Raw genomic sequence first — 23,210 nt, 5'->3', positions numbered from 1 at the left:
AAATACAAAAATTAGACAGGTGTGGTGGCATGCACCTGTAATCCCAGCTACTCAAGAGGCTGAGGCAGGAGAATTGCTTGAACCTGGGAGGCAGATGTTGCAGTGAGCCAAGATTATACCGCTGCACTCCAGCCTGGGCAACAAAGCAAGACTCCGTCTCAAAAACAAAACAAAAAACGAACAACACCAAAGAAGGAAAATATACTAGATAATGGAAACTTCTGAGTAAGCACACAGACTTCTGGCCAGGCTGGCTGTTTCCCATACCCATCCATACTGAGTCCAGACCCAAGCTGGCCCCCACTATCTCCACAGCAAACTAAGAGACTTTCCTCAGTTCTTGGGATGAATCAGACACTCAGACTAAACCCAAAGGCTTTGGGGACTCTGAATCTACTCTGGATCTGATCTATCCCCTAGAGCTTCTCTACTTCAAGGAGGAAGTGGGGTCTGGGAACTCGTCGGTCCACTGACAGATGCCATGTTGAGACGCTGCCATCACTAAGCGCGAATTTCCCACTTTCCAGGGATCTGTGAGGAAGGTGCCGTTTGGCTGGTTTGTTGCTTTTCAGACTAAGATGAGAACTGTCTGGTGGGCAGTAGACAGTGTATATGTTTATTATAGTAATTTTGCCTATGGGTAACAGAGGCATGAATAACTGCAGTTATCCCTTATTCTCCAAATACTTGGGGGTAGTTACCAGGTCTCCACCTAGTTGTTACTAAAATAAGCCTACCAGCGCTCTTCAGTCTAGAGACTCTTAATCAGTTTTATTGCTCCTCTTGAAAGTCCTGCCAGCGTCTGCCTGCTGCTTTCTACTACCAAGACATAAATATTTGGATAACATTAGACATGAAATCATTTAGAAATTATGGGTGTGGGAACTATTTTTTTCTCATTTGATTACATAGTCCTTCTGAATAAGCGCATAAAAATTCAAAATTCAAATTCTATTCACACATTTTAGCAAAATAACAATCTTGTTATAGAAGTATAATCCCTTGCTCTCAGCCTTATAGACTGAGCTTTGATGTATTTTCCCCAAACCAGCTTCCCCAGATTACTTAGATTTAAGCCTAATGATAGCAGACATTATTCTCAGACACTGGACAATGTTCTTGATGTCATTATAATAGTCGCCCTTTATCAAATACTCATTATGTTATGTGCCAAAAACTGTGCTAAATGCCTTTTAAAACCTTGTCTTATTTAATCTTCATAATATCTCTATTAGAAAGGTATTATCATATGCCTTTGGATGATTAAAGGTGGTAAACTAAGCCTCAGAGAGTTTAAGTAACCTGTCCAAGGCCATGCGTCACATAAACTGTAAATAGTGGAGCTAGACTTTAGACATAGGTTTGTCTGATTAAAAAACCTGTTTATCTCCTGCCCAGTTGTGTTGGTATATATATTTTAGTTGAAATATTCAGGGTAAGAACTTGTTATTTCAGAAGCATATTTCTCTTTTTTTAAATTCTTAAGTTTTCGAATTGAGATGGAATTTCACTATGTTGCCTAGACTGGTTTTGAACTCCTGGGCTCAAGAGATCATCCTGCTTCAGCCTCCCAGGTAGTTTGGATTACAGGTGCATGCCACCACACCCAGCTCTCAGAATCATTTATTTCTGTTAGTTGCTGAGGTCTGTTTCCTCTATGTAGACTTCAGTGGTTAAGAGACAGGCTTTCCCCAAATGATGGCAAAAATGTAAACAAGCTGCAAGTTTACATCTTCTCATTAGCAACTCCAATGAAAAGAGTAGGCTCATTCACAATAGTTTTATCAGATGTCCTGGGTTTGACTTCATTGGTCACATGTTCATTCCTGAACCAATCACTAAGATTCTGTTCAGGATGTTCCTAGACCCCAGGACTGGGGTCTGCTCCACCTGCATCCCTTTGTCTCAATGTGGGGGAAGGGTTTTTTTTTTTAAGGGAAATACACAAAGCAGATTTGTTGTAGTTGTTGTTGTTGTTGTTTTGAGATGGAGTCTCACTCTCTTGCCCAGGCTGTAGTGCAGTGGCACAATCTTGGCTCATTGCAGTATGGCAATTCTTCTCCTCAGCCTCCTGAGTAGCTGGGACTACAGGCATGTGCCAACACACCCAGCTAATGTTTTTGTATTTTTAGTAGAGACAGGGTTTCACCATGTTGGCCAGGCTGGTCTCGAACTCCTGACCTCAAGTTATCCGCCTGCCTTGGCCTTTCAAAGTGCTGGAATTACAGGTGTGAGCCACTGCACTTGGCCCACAAAACAAAATTAGTACAACTACCACGGCTGTGATGCAAAAGAGTCTCTCTCCTTTGGTAACTGAACCACATAGGATGAGAGACAAGCAAAGGGAATTGTTCCATGTCCCCCTCTGAAACACATAATATCACACACAGCAGGGTGTCATTTACATTCTTCTCTAATTGTCTTTTCCCTGAAGAAGCAGCTTGAAAATGTTTCCAGTATATTTTATCTTCTCAGTCTTAAATTTTACACCTTTCTTACTCCTCAGTTGAATTTTACTTGGTTTTTATTTTTGCACCCCCAATCCTGTGATCTCTGCAAATGTAATTATCATGGCATTTTCAATATGACAACCTTCAGTGACTTCATTAATACTGAATCTGTCGATATCCTGACAGTTTGTTAAACTTACTGCTGTCATCTCTCTCGCATTCTCTCTCTTATTTTTTTCTTTTTACAAAAAAAATTTATTTTTTAAATCTTTTTGTTCGAAGGTTTGGAAGTATAGTCCAGTGGGTAAGAGGACAGATTTGGAATTAAACTGAAATGTGTTCAAATTCTGCTCAGGTAATTCCTGACTCTGTGACCTTGGATGGGTCAGTTAATCTTGCTGGGCCTTAGTTCTCTCATGCCAAAATGGAGTTTATAATTCTTATTTAGCAAGGTTGTTGTGAGGATTAAGTGAGGTCATATATGTAAAGCACCTGGCATATTTTAAGCACTCAATAAATAATCAAGATTGAAATTAATAATTCATCAAGGAGCTTTTATGTCCACTCTGAAAGAGAGGAATATGCCCAGCACTTAGGGAAATAATATTAGCTCTTCATTGAAGAAGCTCCCCCAGTGGCATGCAGACTTCCCAACATTTACTGGGTCAGTGATACCCATCTTTAAAGCACTTTTAAAATATAGCAAGCTGTAGTTGTTTTTAAGTCATCTAGAAAACTTACTTTCCTCTCATTATGACTAAAACTTTGAATTTGGACTTGATGCTACCCAGGTCTTACCTTTTAAGCAATTTTTCCAAGAAATAAATGGAAGAGCACCATATGGGGGTGTGAACCCCAGCCTAGCCACACAACTAGTTGTATGACTTGAACATTTTTATTAATTCTCATTGTTCCTCATCTGTAAAACTGGTAATAACACAAACTTACTGTATTGCTGTTACGTGGCTCATGCCTGTAGTTCCCAGCACTTTGGGAGGCCAAGGCCTGAGAATTGCTTGAGCCTGGACGTTCAAGGCTGCAGTGAGCTATGATCACACCACTGTACCCTAGCCTGGGCAACAAAGAGAAACGTTGTCTCAAAAAAGTAAATAAAATAGAATAAATAGAGGTTATTGTTATTGTGTTTTTGATTATGCCTGGCATGTCCAATGATGTGGGCACGTTCAGCTGAAGATGGAATGACCTAGTTCAATAAGAATAAGACATCTGGAATAATATCAAAGTGTCTTTTTTTTTTTTTTTTTAACCTAGTGTGTTTGAGGCCATTTAGATACCATAGTATTACCTGCATGACATATAACTGTGTTTCTTACTTTTCCCTCTGAACCAGATATTATTACTGGCAAAATTTTCAAAGACGTGGCTCATGCTGAAGTGCAGGTAAATGAAGTAGTGGCCTCGATATTCAGGGTGCCTGGTTTAAGCCATCATCGAAATGTGCAAATAGATATGATAGATATTAGTTGATCATGGCAAACAGACAAATTGAGAAGTATTATCTACAGTTTACCGTAAAGGTCTGCAAGCTAGGAAAGCTGCATCTGGCTCAGGTGTATTGGATTCTTGAGTGCCTTTTCCCATCTATTCTAAGTATAGAGACTATGACCTCCCTGTAGTTATTCCTGTGTTTGCAAACATAAACTAAATAGCTGGATTAATATATGTTACTAGTGTCTACTAAATTTCCTTTCTATACTTTTTATCAAGAAAAACATAATCACTTTTTTTTTTTTCTTTGAGACGCAGTTTCGCTCTTGTTACCCAGGCTGGAGTGCAATGGCGCGATCTCGGCTCACCGCAACCTCTGCCTCCTGGGTTCAGGCAATTCTCCTGCCTCAGCCTCCTAAGTAGCTGGGATTACAGGCACGTGCCACCGTGCCTAGCTAAGTTTTTGTATTTTTAGTAGAGACGGGGTTTCACCATGTTGACTAGGATGGTCTCGATCTCTTGACCTCGTGATCCACCCGCCTCGGCCTCCCAAAGTGCTGGGATTACAGGTGTGAGCCACCGCGCCCGGCCCAACATAATAACTTTAATTTCAAACCATGAAAGTGAATTGTTTTATTTGTTTTTAAATCATAGAATATATTCCCACTTTACCGAGTAAATTAGCCTTATTGTCTTTCTTTTTTTTTTTTTCTTTTTTGATCATTCCAGTTTTTGTTTCCTCCTACATAGGAATATTTTTGAAATAATTGTAATGAATTGATGAGATTTAAGCCACTTTTCTTTTAGCCTAAGGCACTGTTCTATATATTTTCCAATTAAAAATCTTCCAGTATTCACAGTTATTCAGTAGCTATTTTAGTATATTTCCTAAATATACTACTTATATTTCTATATATTTTACTATCTAAATTTATGTTTATCTGTGATAAAACAATTCATCTATGATGAGTAGTTTTGAATTTTAAAATAATAAGCTTTCTATTCGTTATTTTAAAAATAACATAAATAGGCTGGGCACGGTGGCTCATGCCTGTAATCTCAGCACTTTGGGAGGCCAAGGTGAGTGGATCATGAGGTCAAGAGATTGAGACCATCCTTGCCAACATGGTGAAATCCCGTCTCTACTAAAAATACAAAAATTAGCCGGGCATAGTGGCACATGCCTGTGATCCCATCTACTTGGGAGGCTGAGGCAGAATAATCACTTGAACCCAGGAGGCAGAGATTGCAGTGAGCCAAGATTGCGCCACTGCACTCCAGCCTGGCGACAGAGCAAGACTCCGTCTCAAAAAAAATAAAATTAAAAAATAAAAATAACATAAATATATCTTTACCATCATGAAAATATTCGCAATATATTAAGTAAAAATGAGTTACAACATTATTCATGTTAAATATATGTATACACACATTCATATATACATATGACATATGCATAGAAGTCTGAAAAGGTGAACACCAGAAGGCTAGGAGGGCATTTTTTTTTTTTGGCTTATCTTCATTTTCTAGTTTCCAGAAGGAAAAAGTATTACCTGCTTCATAGATATTAAATGGGGGGAAAAAGCAAATATTGGGAATGTATTAAACAGTACTTAGGGGATGGCCTCTTGTTTTCTCTCTCTCAGGAGAGTTTCCTCTTTACTCAGCTGCTCAAGCCAGAAAGCTGTAGTATCATTCTTAACTCTTTCTTTTTCCTCACCCTCATTTTCCCCATCACAGTCGTGCTGTTGCCACCTCTAAATATCTCATATCCATTCATTTTTCTAAATCTCCACTCCACCCCTTTTCCCTATTTTTCAACCTTTAGCCAGAGAGATCTTTCTAAGCAAAAAGTCTGATTTATACAATTATAAATAAATAGATTTTCTTTAGCTTTTGTCTCTTTTTTCATATTAAAAGAGAGCAGGCATTATGTGTTGTATCTCTATTCCCACTGCTTCTCACAATGTCCTGTCACCATAACAGCTGGTAGCATCTATACAAGTATGATAAATAAGAGTAAAGAAATTAATTGTCACTATGCTTTGTGCACAATTTCATGTCTATACATATAGATCTACTGCATTCTTTTGATTCACTGCACAGTGTTCCTCTATCTGGTTTTGTCTTGCTTTTTCATCCAATTTGACAATCTCTGCCTTTTAATTGGTATGTGTAGATTATTTACATTTAACGTGATTGTTGATGTAGTTAGAATTCTCTTTTTTCATTCATTTACTTTTAACCTATTTGTGTCATTATAGTTAAGTGTGTTTCTTGGAAACAGCATCTAGTTGGATCTTCAAAAATAATCCAATCTGAAAAATCTCTGCATTTTGTGGAGTTTTTAGACCATTTATATTTAATGTGATTATTTACCTAGTTAGGTTTAAGTCTGTCATCTTTGATTTGTACCATATTTTCTGTGTTCCATTTTTCTCTTTTTCTACCTTCTTTTGATTAATTGTATATTTTTATGCTTCAATTTGTAAAAATTCTGTTATCCCTTTTGTGACTGTTATAACTATTTGCTTTGCTGTTTTAGTGCTTGCTTTAGGGTTTAAACTATATATTTTTAATATAACACCGTCTACTTTGACTTGATATTAGATCACTTTACATACCTTGTAATAGTATACTTCTGTATCTCCTCTCTCTTCCTGTATGCTATTATTGTGATATATTTTACTTACACATGTTATAAATGCTACAGTACACTGGTATGATGAGTGCTTAGTTATCTATCTTTTAAGGAGATTTAAATAATAAGAAAAATATCTTACATATTTAACCATGTACTTACCATTTTCAAGTGCTGTTCATTCCTTTGTGTAGGTACATATTTCTATATGATTTTGTTTTTATTTTGCCTAAAGGACTTCTTTTACATTTTTTGTAATGAGAGTCTGCTGATGATTAGCTTCTGTATGTCTGAAAAGGTATTTATTTCACCTTCGTTTTTGAGAGATATTTTTCATGGGATATAAAATTCTAAGGAGAGATTTTTTTCCTTTAGGTAGTTTAAAGATGTTTTTCTACTGTCATTTTGCTTACATTATTTCCTTTGAGAAGTTCTGTGTGTGATATGCCTTTTCCCTGTGTCTGCCTTTAAAAGTTTCTCTTTATTACTGGTTTTGAGCAATTAATTATAACCAAATGCCCTGGTATAGGTTTGTTCACATTTCTTGTGTTTGGGCCTTGTTGAGCTACTGGCATCTGTAAGTTTATAATATTCATCAAATTTGAAACACCCTCAGTTATTATTTCTTCACGTTTTTCTGTTCACTTCTGTTTTGTCTTCTTCTTCAAGGATTCTGACTACATATATATTGGTCTCTTAAAGTAGTTCTGTGTCTCACGGATGATTTGTTTTTATCTACTCATTCTTTTTCTGTGCTTTATTTTGTGTAGTTTCTATTACCGTTTTTGAGTTCACTACTCTTTTCTTCTGCAGTGTCTAATCTGCCATCAATCCTATTCAGTGTATTTTTAATCTCAGACATTGAAGTTTTTGTCTTGAAGTTTGACTTTAGCCTTCTTTTTATATATTCTATGTCTCTAATTTTTTGAATGTAAGGAATACAGTTATAATAACAATTTTCATATCCTTCTCTATGAAATTCTTACACCAATATCAGTTTTGGGGAGTTTCAATTGATTGATTTTTCTATTTATTATTTTCCTTCTTCTTTGCATGACTGGTAGTTTTTGATTGGATGTCACACCTGGTGAATTTTATCTTTTTGTATGCTGGATATTTTTATTTAATGTTTTTAAGCTTTGCTATTGTGCATTTAAGCTACTTGGAAACAGTTAGATCCTTTCTGGTCTTGCTTTTAGGTTTTGCTAGGTAGAACCAGAACTGTGTTTAGTCTACTGCTAATTATTCCCCACAACTGAGGCAAGACCTTTCTGAATATATTGCCCAATGAAGTATGAGGTGTTTCCCACCCCCTAATCTGGCTGCTGGAAACAGACACTATTCTTGGCCTTGTGTGAGCCCTGTATACTTACTTTACCTACAATTCAGTGTTCCTTTAGAGGGAAAAATTTGCCCCAGGGACATTTGGTAATATCTAGAAATATTTTTGATTGTCATGACTAGGGGTACTACTGGCATCTAGTGGGTAGAGGCTAGGAATACTGCCCAACACTCTACTACAAAACACCCCCACTCCCACAAAAAAGAAATTTTTCTTTCAAGAAGGTGAGTAGTGCTGAGGTTGAGATACCCTGATATTGTCCTCTCAGATCATTCTTCCTCTGCCTGCCAGTGGTCTCCTCACACACGTGTGCCGATCAGTACTGTGTGGAACACTCCCGAGGGACCCTTTGCAGATCTTCGGGATTCTTTCTCCATGTGGCTCTCTTTTCTCCAACGCCTTAACCTGCAAATTCTTACCACCCATTCTACAGGACCCAGCTTCACCTCTAATTGAGAGAGTCTGCTGGACTCTTCCTGGGTCCCCCTTCCCGTGTTACAGCCTGGAAATTTTCAAGGCAGTTAGCAGGTGTAACCCGTGGCACAGCTTACTTATTTCTCATCTCTCAGGATTCACTGTCCTTCACTGACTGATGTCAATGGCTTGAAAACTATTGTTTCAGATATTTTGTCTTTTTGTTGTTATTGGTTTAGATAGCGGTATAAATCCAGTTTTTGTTATTGCAATCTTGACTGGAAGCAAAATGTGGCTTCTTACTTATTATTGCTATCAAAAATTATCTTTATTTACTGTCACATGTAAAGAAAACAACCTGCCCAATTTTAACCTTGTCAATCACTATTCATTATATTTATTTTTCTCTGTCTCTGTATCTTCCCAACAAGTCTCACATTTTATATTCATAGTAGATTCTCTTTTTTAAAATATTTCCTTTCACAGTCTTTGTGGGGTGTTTATTGAGATGGGGTATTACTCTGTCCCTTAGACTGGAGTGCAGTGGCACCATCCTGGCTCACTGCAACCTCCACATCCTAAGTTCAATCGATCCTCCCATCTCAGCCACCCAAGTAGCTGGACTACAGGCATGTGACACCATTCCTCTTTTTTTGGATTATTTTGTTTTTGTAGAGACAGGGTTTCATCAGGCTGGTCTCAACCTCCCTGGCTCAAGCAATCTTCCTGCTTTAGCCTCCCAAAGTGCTGAAATTACAGGTATGAGCCACTGTGCCTGGCCTTGTGTTTTAACTTTTTATCACTAACATGATAGTTAGATTCTCCTGTGTCCTACTATTTGAAACTATAAGCTCAAATTCCAGTTATGCTTGAATTTAGCACTACCAAATAAATAACCATAATATGATTTTATTTTTGTACTTAATATTTTAATTTTTGATTTATAAATTTGCCTCAGGAAACACAATTTTTTCTAAAATGAACAAAAGCAATTGATTTCCTCAATTATTCTAACTGTTTAATAAAGGAAATGCTTTGAAATTCTTATAGTATGCAAAGTTGTATTTACTGTTCAATTAATATAACTGATAATAAATCATAAATACTAACTTATAAGTGAAAATAGGAATTGTGAGTAACAAAAGGCAAAAATTTCTTGGTATTGTGTACAAAGAATTTAATTTAGTTCTTTAATCTAAAATGTATTGGTGTAAATTAGTGTTTCTTTGAAGTCTAGTTATTTCGGGGGTGAGCTTTTCCACACTATAATAAAAATAGGGGACAGTCTATGTAGAGATATTCAAGGTAACATTTAAGGATTTGTAATTTGTACAGAAAAGAGATAACAATGGAAGCATGAGTGAGTCTGATCTACAGATTATTTCATCTTTTGGGTTTGAATATTTGTTTATATTTCAGTCTCTACATAGATATATAACCTTATGGAATTTTAAAAGTATGATTGATTTTAGGGATGTTTGGTAAATTGTGATCATTGGCAGCAGGGTTTTCACGATACAAAAATTACAGTTAAAATCAAGTTACTTTCTAAAGATACAGTTAAAAAATATTTCTTCAGACTTAGGAACATGTTATAAAACAATGTAATGAGGTCGTTAAGTGTTCTGGCCAAGTTTCAAAATATATTTAAATAATACATCTGAAATAGAGGATAGGGTCACTCTAAGTCTAGTGTCCATAATGCCCGCCCATTCATTCAGTCAGTCAAATACTTTGCATAGCGTTGGGAAGAAACAAATAGCCAAGTAATCCAACTTGCCTTAAGCCGAACTGTGATTTCCAGAGGGGTGCTATGGTTAGTAACTGAGCTGCTTTTCAAGGAACTAATGAAAATTAACGAAATCACCTTGATATTGTTGTATATTTGCTGTAGCTAGTTCAATCAAAATTGTTGTATATTTGCTGTAGCTAGTTTTTGTTTTGTTTTGTTTTGTTTTGAGACAGGGTCGCACTCTGTTGCCTGGGCTGAAGTGCAGTGGCATGATCATGGCTCACTGCAGCCTTGAAGTCCTGGGTTCAACCTTCTGAGTAGCTAGAACTACAAGCATGTGCCACCACCACCAGCTAATTTTTAATTTTTTCTATAGAGATGGGGTCTCACCTGTTGCTCAGGCTGGTCTTGAACTCCTGGGCTCAAGCAATCCTCTCACCTCAACCTCCCAGAGTGCTGGGACTACAGGCGTGAACCACTGCGCCTGGTCAATCAAAAGTTTTTTTTGTCAGCTTTCTAATGGCTTTCCTTATTTTTCAAAGGCTTTGCCCACTGATGCAGCTAACGTCATATTCATTAAATGCCTTCTGCTGAATATGCACACAGTGACCCTCTTCCTTGTATAGGACTGTGCAGTCACCATCAAAGTGCTTCCACAGTTTGGCATTACTTAAGCTGGCTGCATTTCTTAACCTTCTCATCTTCAGCCTTGAGTGGAAGAGAGAACACAGAAAACTGCCTTTTGAAGTCATACTGAACGCATTGACTTCCATCATATCAAGCATATCAGTAGCTGCAAATCTTACAGTGTAGTAGATTAAATCCTTGAAGAGTTTGAACTATGTATAAAAATGAAAAGAGAGATACAAAGGACTTTTTATTGTTTACAGTCTTTAAGATCAAATTGCCTTATCTTTGATGGCATAATCAAATATTACATCTTGTATTGTGGCACTGGAAAATTGTTTCACAAATAAAGAAACCTCAGATATTTGATGCTAGAGATGTTTTAGAAAGCTTAAGAATACCTAAAATCATCTTTTCATTACTAGAGTATTAATATTTAGTTGGTATTGATTTATAAACTTGGGATATATTACCACAAAGTTGCATCTTTAGTTGTGATTACTATGTTAAAGGACTTCATGATTATCTAATTTGCAAGATTATAAAATGGTATCATGAAAATGACATAGTAGAGAGAATACTTTTTGCCCTTAAAAATCCAAATGAGGCTGGGCGCTGTGGCTCACGCCTGTAATCCCAACACTTTGGGAGGCCGAGACAGGCAAATCACCTGAGGTCACAAGTTCGAGACCAGCATGGCCAACATGGCGAAACCCCATCTCTACTAAAAATACAAAAATTAGCCAGGTGTGGTGGCATGTGCCTGTAACCCCAGCTATTTGGGAGGCTCAGGTGGAAGGATTGCTTGAACCAGGGAGGCAGAGGTTGCAGTGAGCCGAGATGGCACCATTGCATTTCAGCCTGGGTGACAGAGTAAAACAAAAAATCCAAACAGACAAAGAGAATGGAAAAATGGATGGTTTAACTCAGAGCTTTACACACTGTTTTCTCCAAAGGCCCAGATAGCAAATAGTTTAGACTTTGCAGGCTATCAGGTCTCTGTATTTGTTTCCTGTGGTTGCAGTGAGAAATGACCACAACCCTGGTGGCTTGAGACAACAGGAAGTGATTCCGTTTCGGAGGTAAAAAGTGTGAAGTCGAGAGCCACCCCTCTGCAGTCAAGAGAAGGCTCTGCTCCGCTCCTCTCTCCTGACTTCTGTTGGTTGCTGGCGGCCATTTGTGCTCCTTGGCTGGCAGCGCCATCACTCCCATCTCTGCCTCTGTCTTCGCCTGGCCCTCTTTCCTCTGTTTCTGCGTGTGCCTGTATGCAAATCTTTCTCTTCTGTCCCTCCTAAACACACAGTCATTGCGTTTAGGGCCCACCCTGATCCAGGATGATCCCATGGTAACCTGATTGCGTCTGCAGAAATCAAAGTGCGACCCCATTTCCAAATAAGGTCGAAGTCGCAGATACTGGGAGTTAAGATTTCAGTTAAGATTTGTCTTTTGGGGAGACACAATTCAAACCACTGCAGTTCCTGTTGCAGACACTCAACTCCATCTTTGTAGCATGAAAATGGCCAAGGACAATACGTGAACAAATGCAAGGGCTGTGTTCCAGAGAAACTTTATTTACAAAAACAGGTGGTGGATCCGATTTGGCTGGCAGAGTTTGCCAGTCAATACCTGGTCCAACTTAATTGAAGCAAAACGTCAGCAGAGCAAAAAACAATTCCCCTTGCTTCAGTCATTTCAGTTTGAAAGTACCAAAATGCATACATATGTGTATATATAGCAACACTTATTTTAAAATAGATGTCAATTTAGGGCCAGAAATGAAACTTTTATAATGACTTCAAATCCCAAATCTTACTAAAAAATGCTTGAATTGTATTTTTCTGATCAATGAAAAGCTTTTTGATGATCATTTAGTTTTCAGTCTATATGGCCTTCCCTCCAAAAAGATCAAGACTATTTGGAAACAAAATTTCCCTTAAACTTAGACATATTTATTCACTTTGTTAGAAAGAATGTACCTGTTTCTCTGACTAAATGTGTCCCCCATAAGGACAGGAACATTTATCCATTCTTTGTCCTCAGCACCTAGATGATAGCCTAACACCTAGTAGTCATTCAGTAAATAATTATCTAAAATAACTTAACAGGGTCAGGCACAGTGGCTCATGCCTGTAATCCCAGCACTTTGGGAGGCTGAGGTGGGTGGATCACCTGAGGTCAGGAGTTGGAGACCAGCCTAACCAACATGGTGAAACCCAGTCTCTACTAAAAATACAAAAACTAGCTGGGTGTGGTGGCACGCACCATAATCCCAGCTATTTGGGAGGCTGAGGCGGGGGCCTTGCTTGAACCTAGGAGGTGGAGATTGCAGTGAGCCGAGATTGCACAATTGCACTCTAGCCTGGGCTAGAGAGCGAGATTCTATCTCAAAATAAAATAAAGTAACTTCTCTTTGATGGAATAAAAAGAGTGAATTGGCGTGTTGTTTTAATCTTTTTGTATAAAAATAATCTGTCACCATACCTTGAAATTATTATTTTAAATTGAAAGAAAAGCAACAATATGAGAAATTCGGTTTCTTTTAAGAGGTATTGGAAGAATTTGTAAAGATAATAATGGAGTAATGAATCAGAGTGGTCAGTGGAAAATAGTTTTTTAAAATAAAAGTCAGATTTGTGGAAAAGAAGACAAAGGTAGATAACTCGAGATATATTCCAAGACCCAAACTAAAATATTAGCAACTACTTTGAACAGCTCAGTATTTGGAAGCAGATAAACAGAGAACCCCACAAGGGAACCCTTCATTGGCAACATGGAGAGAGGAGGGTATAGTTTGGTTGAAAACAGAGCAGGGAGGAACCCTCCAAACCTTCCCAAGTCTGGGCTCTAGAACTCTGTGATGATTCCAGCCCGGGGAGTCTTACCGCTTTTCTTGTAGCTGATGGAAGGCAAAAGTTTGAATGTGTGGGGTACAGTTGTAGTGTTAGAACAGAAAAGATCAAGGCAGGGTAAGCTGAATTGACATGGGAGAGAGTCAGCCACAAGGCTCCAAGTTGGAAGCACATTAATGAGCTGTGTGATGCTGACACACAGTGCATCTGACAGTGCACGCTGGAAAGAGAGAGACAGAGAGAGACAGAGACCAGAGACACTGATTATTTGAGAGAGGGACTCACTCTTTTTGAAAGTGGAAGAAAATACTATCTTAACAGCAGTCACAGTCCAAAGGATACTACAGTAACCAAAAAGAAGGCCTGGGGCCAGTTAGGAACCATTGATTTCAAGTTGACTATGGAATCACTCAAAGAAAAAGTGAATTTAGGAAAAAGTGAATTTAGTGGGGTGGGAAGAAAACACTGAGAGCTGAAGACAAAGCCTTCAGGGTCCTTCAGATTAAAAGGAGAGATAACTTGAGACAGAATAAAGACAAAGGAGGACCATTTAAAACGCTGATTAGCCCTGGGCCACTCTTCCTGCGAAGGCGTCCATCTTTTGCTGTAGACCTTTTCCGCCCACCCTTTCCACTGTCAGTTTAGCAAATTCAGGAAATAGAGTTTTGAAACAGAGAAACACCATTTGCCTCGTGTATTCATGCAGTTGCAGGAAACTCCCCCCATCAAATTAGCCACTTGAATTACCTTAACTATCAGGATAGAGCTGATTAAATTCATTTGCTAGAGAGGAAAATGCCTTTTTTTTTTTTTTTTTTTGAGACGGAGTTTCGCTCTTGTCACCCAGGCTGGAGTGCAATGGCACGATATCGGCTCACCGCAACCTCCGCCTCCTGGGTTCAGGCAATTCTCCTGCCTCAGCCTCCTCAGTAGCTGGGATTACAGGCATGCACCACCATGCCCGGCTAATTTTTTGTATTTTTAGTAGAGAGGGGGTTTCACCACGTTGACCAGGATGGTCTCGAACTCTTGACCTCGTGATCCACCCGCCTTGGCCTCCCAAAGTGCTGGGATTACAGGCGTGAGCCACCGCGCCCGGCCGGAAAATGCCTTTTAAGCAGAATTGTATGGAAGGAGGACCAGCTTTTTCCACAATTCAAGATATTTGAGTCCTTAAAACATGAAAATTGTGCCCTCTGAAGAGTCTTTGTAAGATATATATATAGATATATATATGAAAGTTCAATGCATTTGACAAAGTTTCAGTAGCAAGAATTTCCCAATTTGCTCCTGCTCTTTAAAATACATTGAAAAAGAAAAATAAATTGTGTGTTTTATTTTGAATGGAGAAATGCTATAAAGAAAAAAAGCCATTCTAACTTTTCCATTGTGGAAAATTTAACTAACTATTGAAGCCAATTTTAGCTGGCTTCTGTAGTGAAATTTGAGCGTGAGCTTAAAATCATTTTTTTTTATTAATGGGAAAAATCAAATATAGTAGCTTCAATGAACATTCATAGCACTCACTAGCAGAAAGTGTGCTTCACCTCTTGGTGATACAAAATATTTAACACTGATTTCACAAATACTAATTTCTTGTTGAAAGCAAGTTTCCTAGATAAGCAATACTGTTGTTACTATCATCCCACATTGAGAAGGATAGAGTCATCAATTTTTAGGTGAAAGTCATGCTGACATCATGCAAACCTTGTATCTTTGCAGAGAGGCCAATGAGACTTGAACCCTGAACATAAGTTGTCACCAGCAGGACTGATGTGCACACAGAAGGAATGAAGTATGGATGTGAAAGAACGCAGGCCTTATTGCTCCCTGACCAAGAGCAGACGAGAGAAAGAACGGCGCTATACAGATTCCTCCGCAGACAATGAGGAGTGTAGGGTACCCACACAGAAGTCCTACAGTTCCAGCGAAACACTGAAAGCTTTTGATCATGACTCCTCACGGCTGCTTTACGGCAACAGAGTGAAGGATTTGGTTCACAGAGAAGCAGACGAGTTCACTAGACAAGGTGGGTAACTGTCCGAGTAAACTAAGGCAATGCTCACATGTTGCTAACTTGCAGGTGTCATGAATTCCCCCCAAGGTGACATGACTGTTGTCTGACTTTGCTGTTCCATCTGCTGATTCTGATTTTGAGATATTAGATGATCACACAGTACTCCAGGTGAGAGGCAGAAAGCCACCAATGGACACATTGGCTCCTAGGCACAGGCACTGACACGTGGAGAATTCCGAAGCCTCACCTGCCATACGTGAGGTTTATGATTCTGCACATGGCCCAAGTGTTTGTACATAAACTTGAAACTCCAGTCTCTGGAGCTCCCTTTTAGTTAGATGAAGGTGCATTCATTCATTCAACACAATGAACACTGTGTTTGTGGTTAGAACCGGTATAAGGAGAACAGGAGCTGTTGGTGAAGAAACACTCTTTCCCCATAAGAAAGTGAGGCTTATTGTCTCAGATCATCTCAGGATCCATGCAGTCCTGCTGTTTGCCTCTGTGTGACTCACACGAGAGCCTGCTGTGGAAAGGTTCCATTGTCTTTCTCCTAGGCAACCTAGTAAATTAAGTTTATACCTTAAAACTTCCTAGTTTCCCACAATATAATCCATTAGGGTTTGGTCACTGGCATTTTTCTGTTGAACATTTTTACACTGTTTTTTGCCTGAGTATCCTCCCAATGGAATCATGACTTCTGTAACTTTATTTCATGATCCTAAACCCACCCATTTCCACTCTTAAGACACTAGGTTATTTTCGACTAGATATACATAGTTATATTTTGTTTCTTCTAATATAGTCTTGAGATGTGGGCAAGATTACTAATGAAAATAAAATCCTCTTACATTTCTAATGTGTGGTATAATTTACATATAACTTAGCATCCCTTAGCTCATTTAATCTAGAAATGAGGAAAAATAAATTAAAGTTTAATAATAAAGAATGTATTCATTCTTTTCCAATCACCGTACAGACAGTGTGACTAACAGTTTGATATTGGGCAGGAATGCATTTAAGAAAAAGTAATAATGCAATAAATTGTTCAAAAGTTTCAGAATTTTCCATGGTTCTTTTCTTCCCTGCCTTGTGCAAAGAGCCATTCTAACTAGATTGAAATAGTGTTCACTCACCCAAGCCGGTTTACATCAAAGAAAACTCATTTGATTTGCTAAGGAGAGATTTTTATACCCTAAAGCATGCCTTACTAATTACTGATATCAAATTTCATGAAAAGGGACAAAATAGCTTAACATTTTTAATCCATTTTTCAGGGGAGATACAAAACATATTTGAGGTATGTAGTCTTAGTTGATTGTACAATGTCCTGTAATTTTAAACCCACTTTTTTCATATTGTCTGCACAGCTGAAATAGATTATCAGTGTACATTTTTCAAAAATTTAAAAAATAGTAAGCAGTGTAGAAATGCATGCAATCTGGACCAAATGTGAGGTCTTACTTTTTGTACCAAAAATAACTCTTTAGTGCCCTGTTGGAAAACAAAAAGAAAACAAACAAACAAAAAACTGCAAACCCCCATCACAGAACAAAGTTTGAAGGAAACAGCAGCACATGTGGCGGGATGCGTCGGGGGTCATCTCCACGCCAGGCAAGCACTTCTTTCAGGCAGCACAGATGATGCCTACACAGGTTAAAAATAGCGCACTGAAATGTTCTCCTCCCAGGCAGCCTTAATCCAGTGCAGACTGTTGTTGACAACCTGGCGGTAGCATTTGTAGAAACCCTGGAACAGAAGTTCTTAGGGGGCCAAAGAGTGTTATTCCTCACTCCTTGCAAGCCAAGGACTGCAGAATGCCAAGGGGCAGAGGAAAGAGAAAGCATGCCAGGCTGCCAGGGAGGCCTTGTTGGAGAGCAGAAATGAATGGAGAAGCGCATGCAGAGTGTGTGATGGTGCCACAGGTCACTTGACGTGTATGAATCTGAACTTTGTAGAAATATAAAATGAATGGACTGCTAATTACAGCTAACACATGCTGCCACCCTGGTCAGCACCCTAGGCAGGTATGTGCAGTCCCCTGATGAGATGGGTCCCAGTGGCATACTCTTTTCACAGATTGAGATGTACAAGGTTTGGGGAGTATGGAGATCTCATAGCTCCTGAAATTTAGCTGGAACTTGAACCCAAGGTTGCCCAACTCTGGCCTGGCTTCTAATCTCTGTGCAGTTGCCACAGTGGAAAACAAGCAACTCAGTATAATATCACTCTTTGGTTTATTGGAGTCAGTTTTTAAAGTCTATTATTATTATTATTTTTTATTTAGTGACAAGGTCTCAGTCTATCACCCAAGCTGGACTGCGGTGGAGCAGTCACAGCTCACTGTCCTGGGCTCAAAAAATCCTCCTGCCTCAGCCTCCTGACTAGCTGGGATCACAAATGCATACTGCCATCATGCCTGGCTAATTTTCAAGACTGTTTCTTTCTTTCTTTCTTTCTTTTTTTAATAAAGACGAGGTCTTGCTTGTTCCTCAGACTGGTCTCAAACTCCTGGCCTCAAGCAATCCTCTTAGTCGGGCCTCCCTAAGTGCTGAAATTACAGGCATGAACCACCAAGCCCAGCCCAATTTTGAATTAAAATGTTCACGGTGTGGATAGGGAGATGTGCGCAAACTGAAGGCATATTTAGTAAATAAGATTGATCTGATTCTGTAATCGGGTGGAGGAGGATGAGTGTGAGGGTGGCGTTGCAGGTACTTTTTCCTTCCTGTGGTTTGATATGAGGAGTATTTGTAGCGGGAGTGGTAGGTGTAGGAGAGAAATGAGTAAGGAAAGTCTGCTATCAGATTATGTTTTTCTTGAGCAAGCATAATGAAAAATCCTTCCAGGCTTTCATTTTCTTTGAACCTGACAAATGTCAATTTTTCCTTACGGACTATTATGCTATGGGATTAATTATTTAATCGACAAAATGTGCTTCCTGCCACAGCTCCTGACATCATACACGTAATAAAAGTGAAAGATTAAAAATATTCATGCTAGCCAAATATCTTTGAAACAATTCCAAAGAGTCATGCTAATTTTCCTTGTGTGTGGAGTTTTAAAACAGCCACTTACTCCTTGAATGACACAGGGAAATGCAGCTTCGGCTGGGGGAGAGGACAGGCAGGAACTCTGTTGGCACAATTACATGGAGAATTCAAATAGAGAAATATGATGTTTTTATATTTTTAATTGACCAATTTTATGTCGAATTATCAAACTTGATTTTAATGGTTTGTATGGTCTTACTGACTGGCAAGTGACTGCTGTTAATTACATGTTATATTTAGGTAGTGTAATGCTGGGGACGATTTCATCTTCATAGTAATTGTGTAATTTGACAGGATCTCACACAGATCTTTCTCTTTTTAATCTCTTTGTGTAGTTTGTTGGTGATGGAAATAGTTGCTCTCTGAACAGCTGTGGAACTTTCTGTAGGTGAGGGTGAGGTCAGGGTAACAATGGTTCGTTTTGCATTCTTGGACGCTATTTTCTTTTATTCATCTTTGAAGAGAATTTATCCGTCAGATCTCAGGCAAATTTCTTATGAAACAGCTGCATAGGATCATCCCACAGCTTTTGGAGAAGTGGTAAAATAAAAGAACATTTTTTTTTTCTTTGCTGCAGCTCTCCGGGCTGTGCACATTGCCTGTAGTACTCTTGACCAAACGCTTATCAATTGCAACAAGGAACATGGCCCGTGAGGGTGAACTCTGAAAAGAGATGGTGTCTGGAAACAAGAATACATTTGTTATACTGAATCATAAGCCTGAAAAGAACCACCTCTGTGGCCCTAACCCAACGTGTATAAGAGTTAGTCAATAATCAGTGTTGGGGTTGTGAATTTAAGAATTGCAAAATGTGAAGACTCTCATTTATTCTTTATTTGTAGAATGGCAACAGAGAAGAAGGACTTCATTTTTAAATTTGAAGAACACCGTGATATCTATGTTTATACATAACTGAAATCAAGACAGAAAATAAATTGCAAAGAAGGGAAGGGAAGGAGGAAGGCAGGTTGACAATGACAGGCACCGATTGATTTCTAAGTGTGCCTCACCTCTGGTCTTTCCTGACAGTGTGGCTCCACTCCCAGAAACTCCCCTCTTTGGGACATGCCTTCTGTTCATTCTTACCATCATCAGGAGTGCTGAGCAGCCCCCCAGCCCTTACGGGCATGGCTTCTGCTTTTCACCTCATGCCCTTGTTCGTTCAAGGCCAGTTCAAGTGTAGTTTGGGGGATTCCACCGGGGAGAGGGAAGAAAGAGAAGAGGGAAAGTAGATCCCACAAGCCCTGATTCCCCACTGCTGGACCTGCCTCATGGGACGCATTCGGATGGCTAGTCCGTCTTGTATGCAAACGTTCCAGATGCTACACCTGCCCCTTACCAAGGATAATCCTTGTAAGGAAACAAAAAGACATTAGAGGAGCAGTCTGAATGTTCTTATAAGTATGTATCTCAGATTCTGGCATGACGGTGCTTGAATGAAGACTCATCCACCCATCTCCCAGCAGACTACCTACCTCCTGTGAGCTGAGCAGCGATCAAGGGTTTAGATGAGGTCTGCGATTCTGTTAGGACCCTGAAGAACCAAGCTGACGCAGGTGCTTTCCCCTTCGTGCCAGATGACAGCGTGGAATGGGGTGAAGCCCTAGTGTGAGGGTCAAGAAGAATGCTGTGGCTTTTAACAAGAGTAGAGACGTTTGTCTCAGGAGTCTACCATGATTTCCCACTCTTTTTTAAAGCACCTCAGGAAAACAGCAAATTTAATGGCACCCAGCATGCAGGAAGTGGGATAAAATGCAAAAGAAATAGATTAGGAAGCTTTTAATGAAAATGAGCAATGGAGATAAGAAAACGTGAACCAAAATAAAACATTATAACTGAAGCATATGTGGAAATCCCAGAACAATAACAACAAAAAAGCAACAACAACAGAACGAACAGTGGCCACCAAATGCTGGAGAAAAAATTAAAATCATAATCTACAAACTAAAAAATGGCAACAGATTAGTTGAAGAAGAGAGGTTAATGATTTTGAAGACCAGGTAGAAGAAATAAAACAGAAAACAGAAATTCAGATAAAATTAAGAAGACAACAGACATGTACACACACAAACTGAAGAACATCCTGGAAAAATTCTTTAACTTCAGGGATAAAAACTGTTTACAAGGTTCCACAGAGAAAAGCCAGGTTACTTTTTTTTTTTTTTTTTGAGACATAGTTTCACTCTTGTTGCCCAGGCTGGAGTGCGGTGGTGCAATCTCGGCTGACTGCCGCCTCTGCCTCCTGGGTTCAAGCAATTCTCCTGCCTCAGCCTCCCGAGTAGCTGGGATTACAGGTGTCCGCCACCACACCTGGCTAATTTTTGTATTTTTAGTAGAGACAGGGTTTCATCATGTTAGCCAGGCTGGTCTCGAACTCCTGACTTCAGATGATCTGCCTGCCTCAGCCTTGTAGAGCACTGCGATTACTGGTATGAGCCACCACGCCCAGCCTACTTTTTTTTTTAACTTACTAAAAGTAAATAACACTAATAATGAATTTCTCATCTGCAACAATAGAAGCTTGAAAACAGTGGAATAACACCTACTGAGAGAAAAAAATTGCAACCCAGGGATCTTATTTGCAGAGAAGATACTGTAGGAGAGGAAAGATTTTTCATGGGTCACCAGGTTCATGACCAAGGCCCCTATAACAGAAGACAGATTGACAAGAGAAGTGCACACAAATTCATTTAATATCAGTTTTCAGTGAAACAAGAACCTTCATGAGGAAGCGAATGCCCAAAGAAACAGGTAAACTTGTGCATTTTTTTGCGAGGTTTGATGAAGAGTGGATAGTCACGGAGAAGTAAGATTGGACACAAGGTGTAGGATTGAATGGTGATAAACTGGGAACGACTGGGCAAAGCCTGTTCGTTCAGATTCTTCTCTGTGTCCTTGTGTCTTCAGAGATTCGGATGTTCCTTACTCTTTCTATAGGGAGGGCACCTCTTGGATGTGAATCTTATGACCTGCTTCAGGGGAGAAGGGCAAGGGGAAGGTGAGAGTGACTTTTCTGCTTCTGCTGTTCACTCAAACGCCAAGATGCCATATTTTGGGTTGTATGTCCTGAACCCCATCAATACCATTTATCTCTCAGACTAAATGAAGGATACTTAGGTAATGCTAGGATTCAGAGACCATGTCAATAATGCACATACACCATCTAAGGAAGCACTCAAGAAGAAATACCAACTGAATCAGAATCACGACCTCCGAAGAGGAAACAATGATGAGAGAGCAACTTTACAGTGTATATAGTTAAATCTCAAACGATGATTATAGAGCAACTGGAAATGTGGCAGAAGCACTACAAGAAAAACCTTAACAGAAGGCTGGAACTAAAAGCATTTGCCTGTCTCAGCAAAATCCAGTAGTTGGAAGAAAGTAGAAAAGTAAAAGTGTTCCAAGTTCTCATCGCATCTGAAGAGGGAGAGTGGGGAAACAGTTATGAAATAGAGCTTTAGTGGAGGAAACTAATTGCCATCTTGCATTCATGTAACGATGATAAACCTATATTTGAATATGAATATCAAGAATGGGAAGGTAACCATTAATACAATAGACCCATCTAATTAGCAGGGGGAAAGGGATTGAGTAGCAGTCTGACCAATTTAGCAAAAACAGTTCCAAGGAAAAAAAAGGAACAGGTAAAATCATGAATAATCAAAAAACAAGATGAAAGGAGTCAAATCTGCTATATTACCTTTTACCTAAAATTTAAATGTACTACATTTTGGCCAGGCACAGTGGCTTATGCCTATAATCCTAGCACTTTGGGAGTCAGAGGTGGATGGATTACTTGAGGCTAGGAGTGCAAGACCAGCCTGACCAACATACTGAAACCTGTCTCTACTAAAAATACAAAAATTAGCCAGGTGTGGTGGCAGGAGCCTGTGGTCCCAGCTATTTGGGAGGTTGAGGCACAAGAATTGCTTGAACTGTGAGATGGAGTTTGCTGTGAGCCAAGATCATGCCACTGCACTCCAGTCTGGGTGACAGAGTGAGACTCTGTCTCCAAAAAATAAAATAAAATAAATAAATGTACTGCATTTTGACATAAACTACTCAATTGGTTTATAAAAGTTATTGATATTTATAAGACATACACTTAAAATGGTAAAGGAAATGGTTGAGAATAAAGATATAATAGGTGAATACAAACAAAACGAAAGGAGAAATGGCAATCAGGAAAGATGAAATTTATGATTAAAAACTCAACAGGATAAAAAGGACCATTGGATATGTGATAAAGGCATACTGTGCAGAAAGAAGAACACTCTTAAAATGCATACATTAAACAATAATTTAGTAGTTAAATTTATAAAGCAAAAACTATTAGAAAAAAAAAGATTGTTAAAACACATTAATGCTGAAATATTTTGATTCACTTCCTTCAGAATCAGGCAGATCCAAAAGACAAAAACAAGACAGCAATTATATAATATTAATCAAAAATTTTAGCTAAGATATATGTACAGAAATTTATAACTGTCAGAAATGATACAATTTTATATATTTCTATGGAATATTTGCAGAAATTGATTATGTATGTGGCCACAAAAAGAAACATAAAAAATTCAGAAAACAGATTTTATAAGCCAAAACATTTTATCATAAAATGTAGTAAAATTAGAAA

The 23,210-nt window shown here is 38.8% G+C and overlaps 1 protein-coding gene across 4 annotated transcripts in view; it reads left to right on the top strand.

The window, feature by feature from the left end:
• Nucleotides 1-23,210, top strand: part of TENM3 (teneurin transmembrane protein 3) — a 1,556,403-nt gene that overhangs the window by 1,061,942 nt on the left and 471,251 nt on the right. For 3 of the 4 annotated variants that reach the window (XM_064369979.1, XM_064369982.1, XM_064369985.1), the window contains one exon: nt 15,227-15,533. In XM_064369979.1, coding sequence (XP_064226049.1) covers nt 15,302-15,533 — 232 coding nt within the window. In that variant the 5' untranslated portion in view covers nt 15,227-15,301. Of the gene's footprint in view, nt 1-15,226; nt 15,534-23,210 lie in introns of those variants that run through there. The other variant, XM_064369989.1, reaches the window with a different exon arrangement.

Source organism: Aotus nancymaae, unplaced genomic scaffold (assembly GCF_030222135.1).
Source record: "Aotus nancymaae isolate 86718 unplaced genomic scaffold, 86718_ANA_hifiasm-v0.15.2.pri h1tg000006l, whole genome shotgun sequence".
NCBI classification, from domain to species: domain Eukaryota; kingdom Metazoa; phylum Chordata; class Mammalia; order Primates; family Aotidae; genus Aotus; species Aotus nancymaae.
Note: the sequence above shows the minus strand (reverse complement) of the source record. Positions and strands in the feature narration are given on the sequence as shown.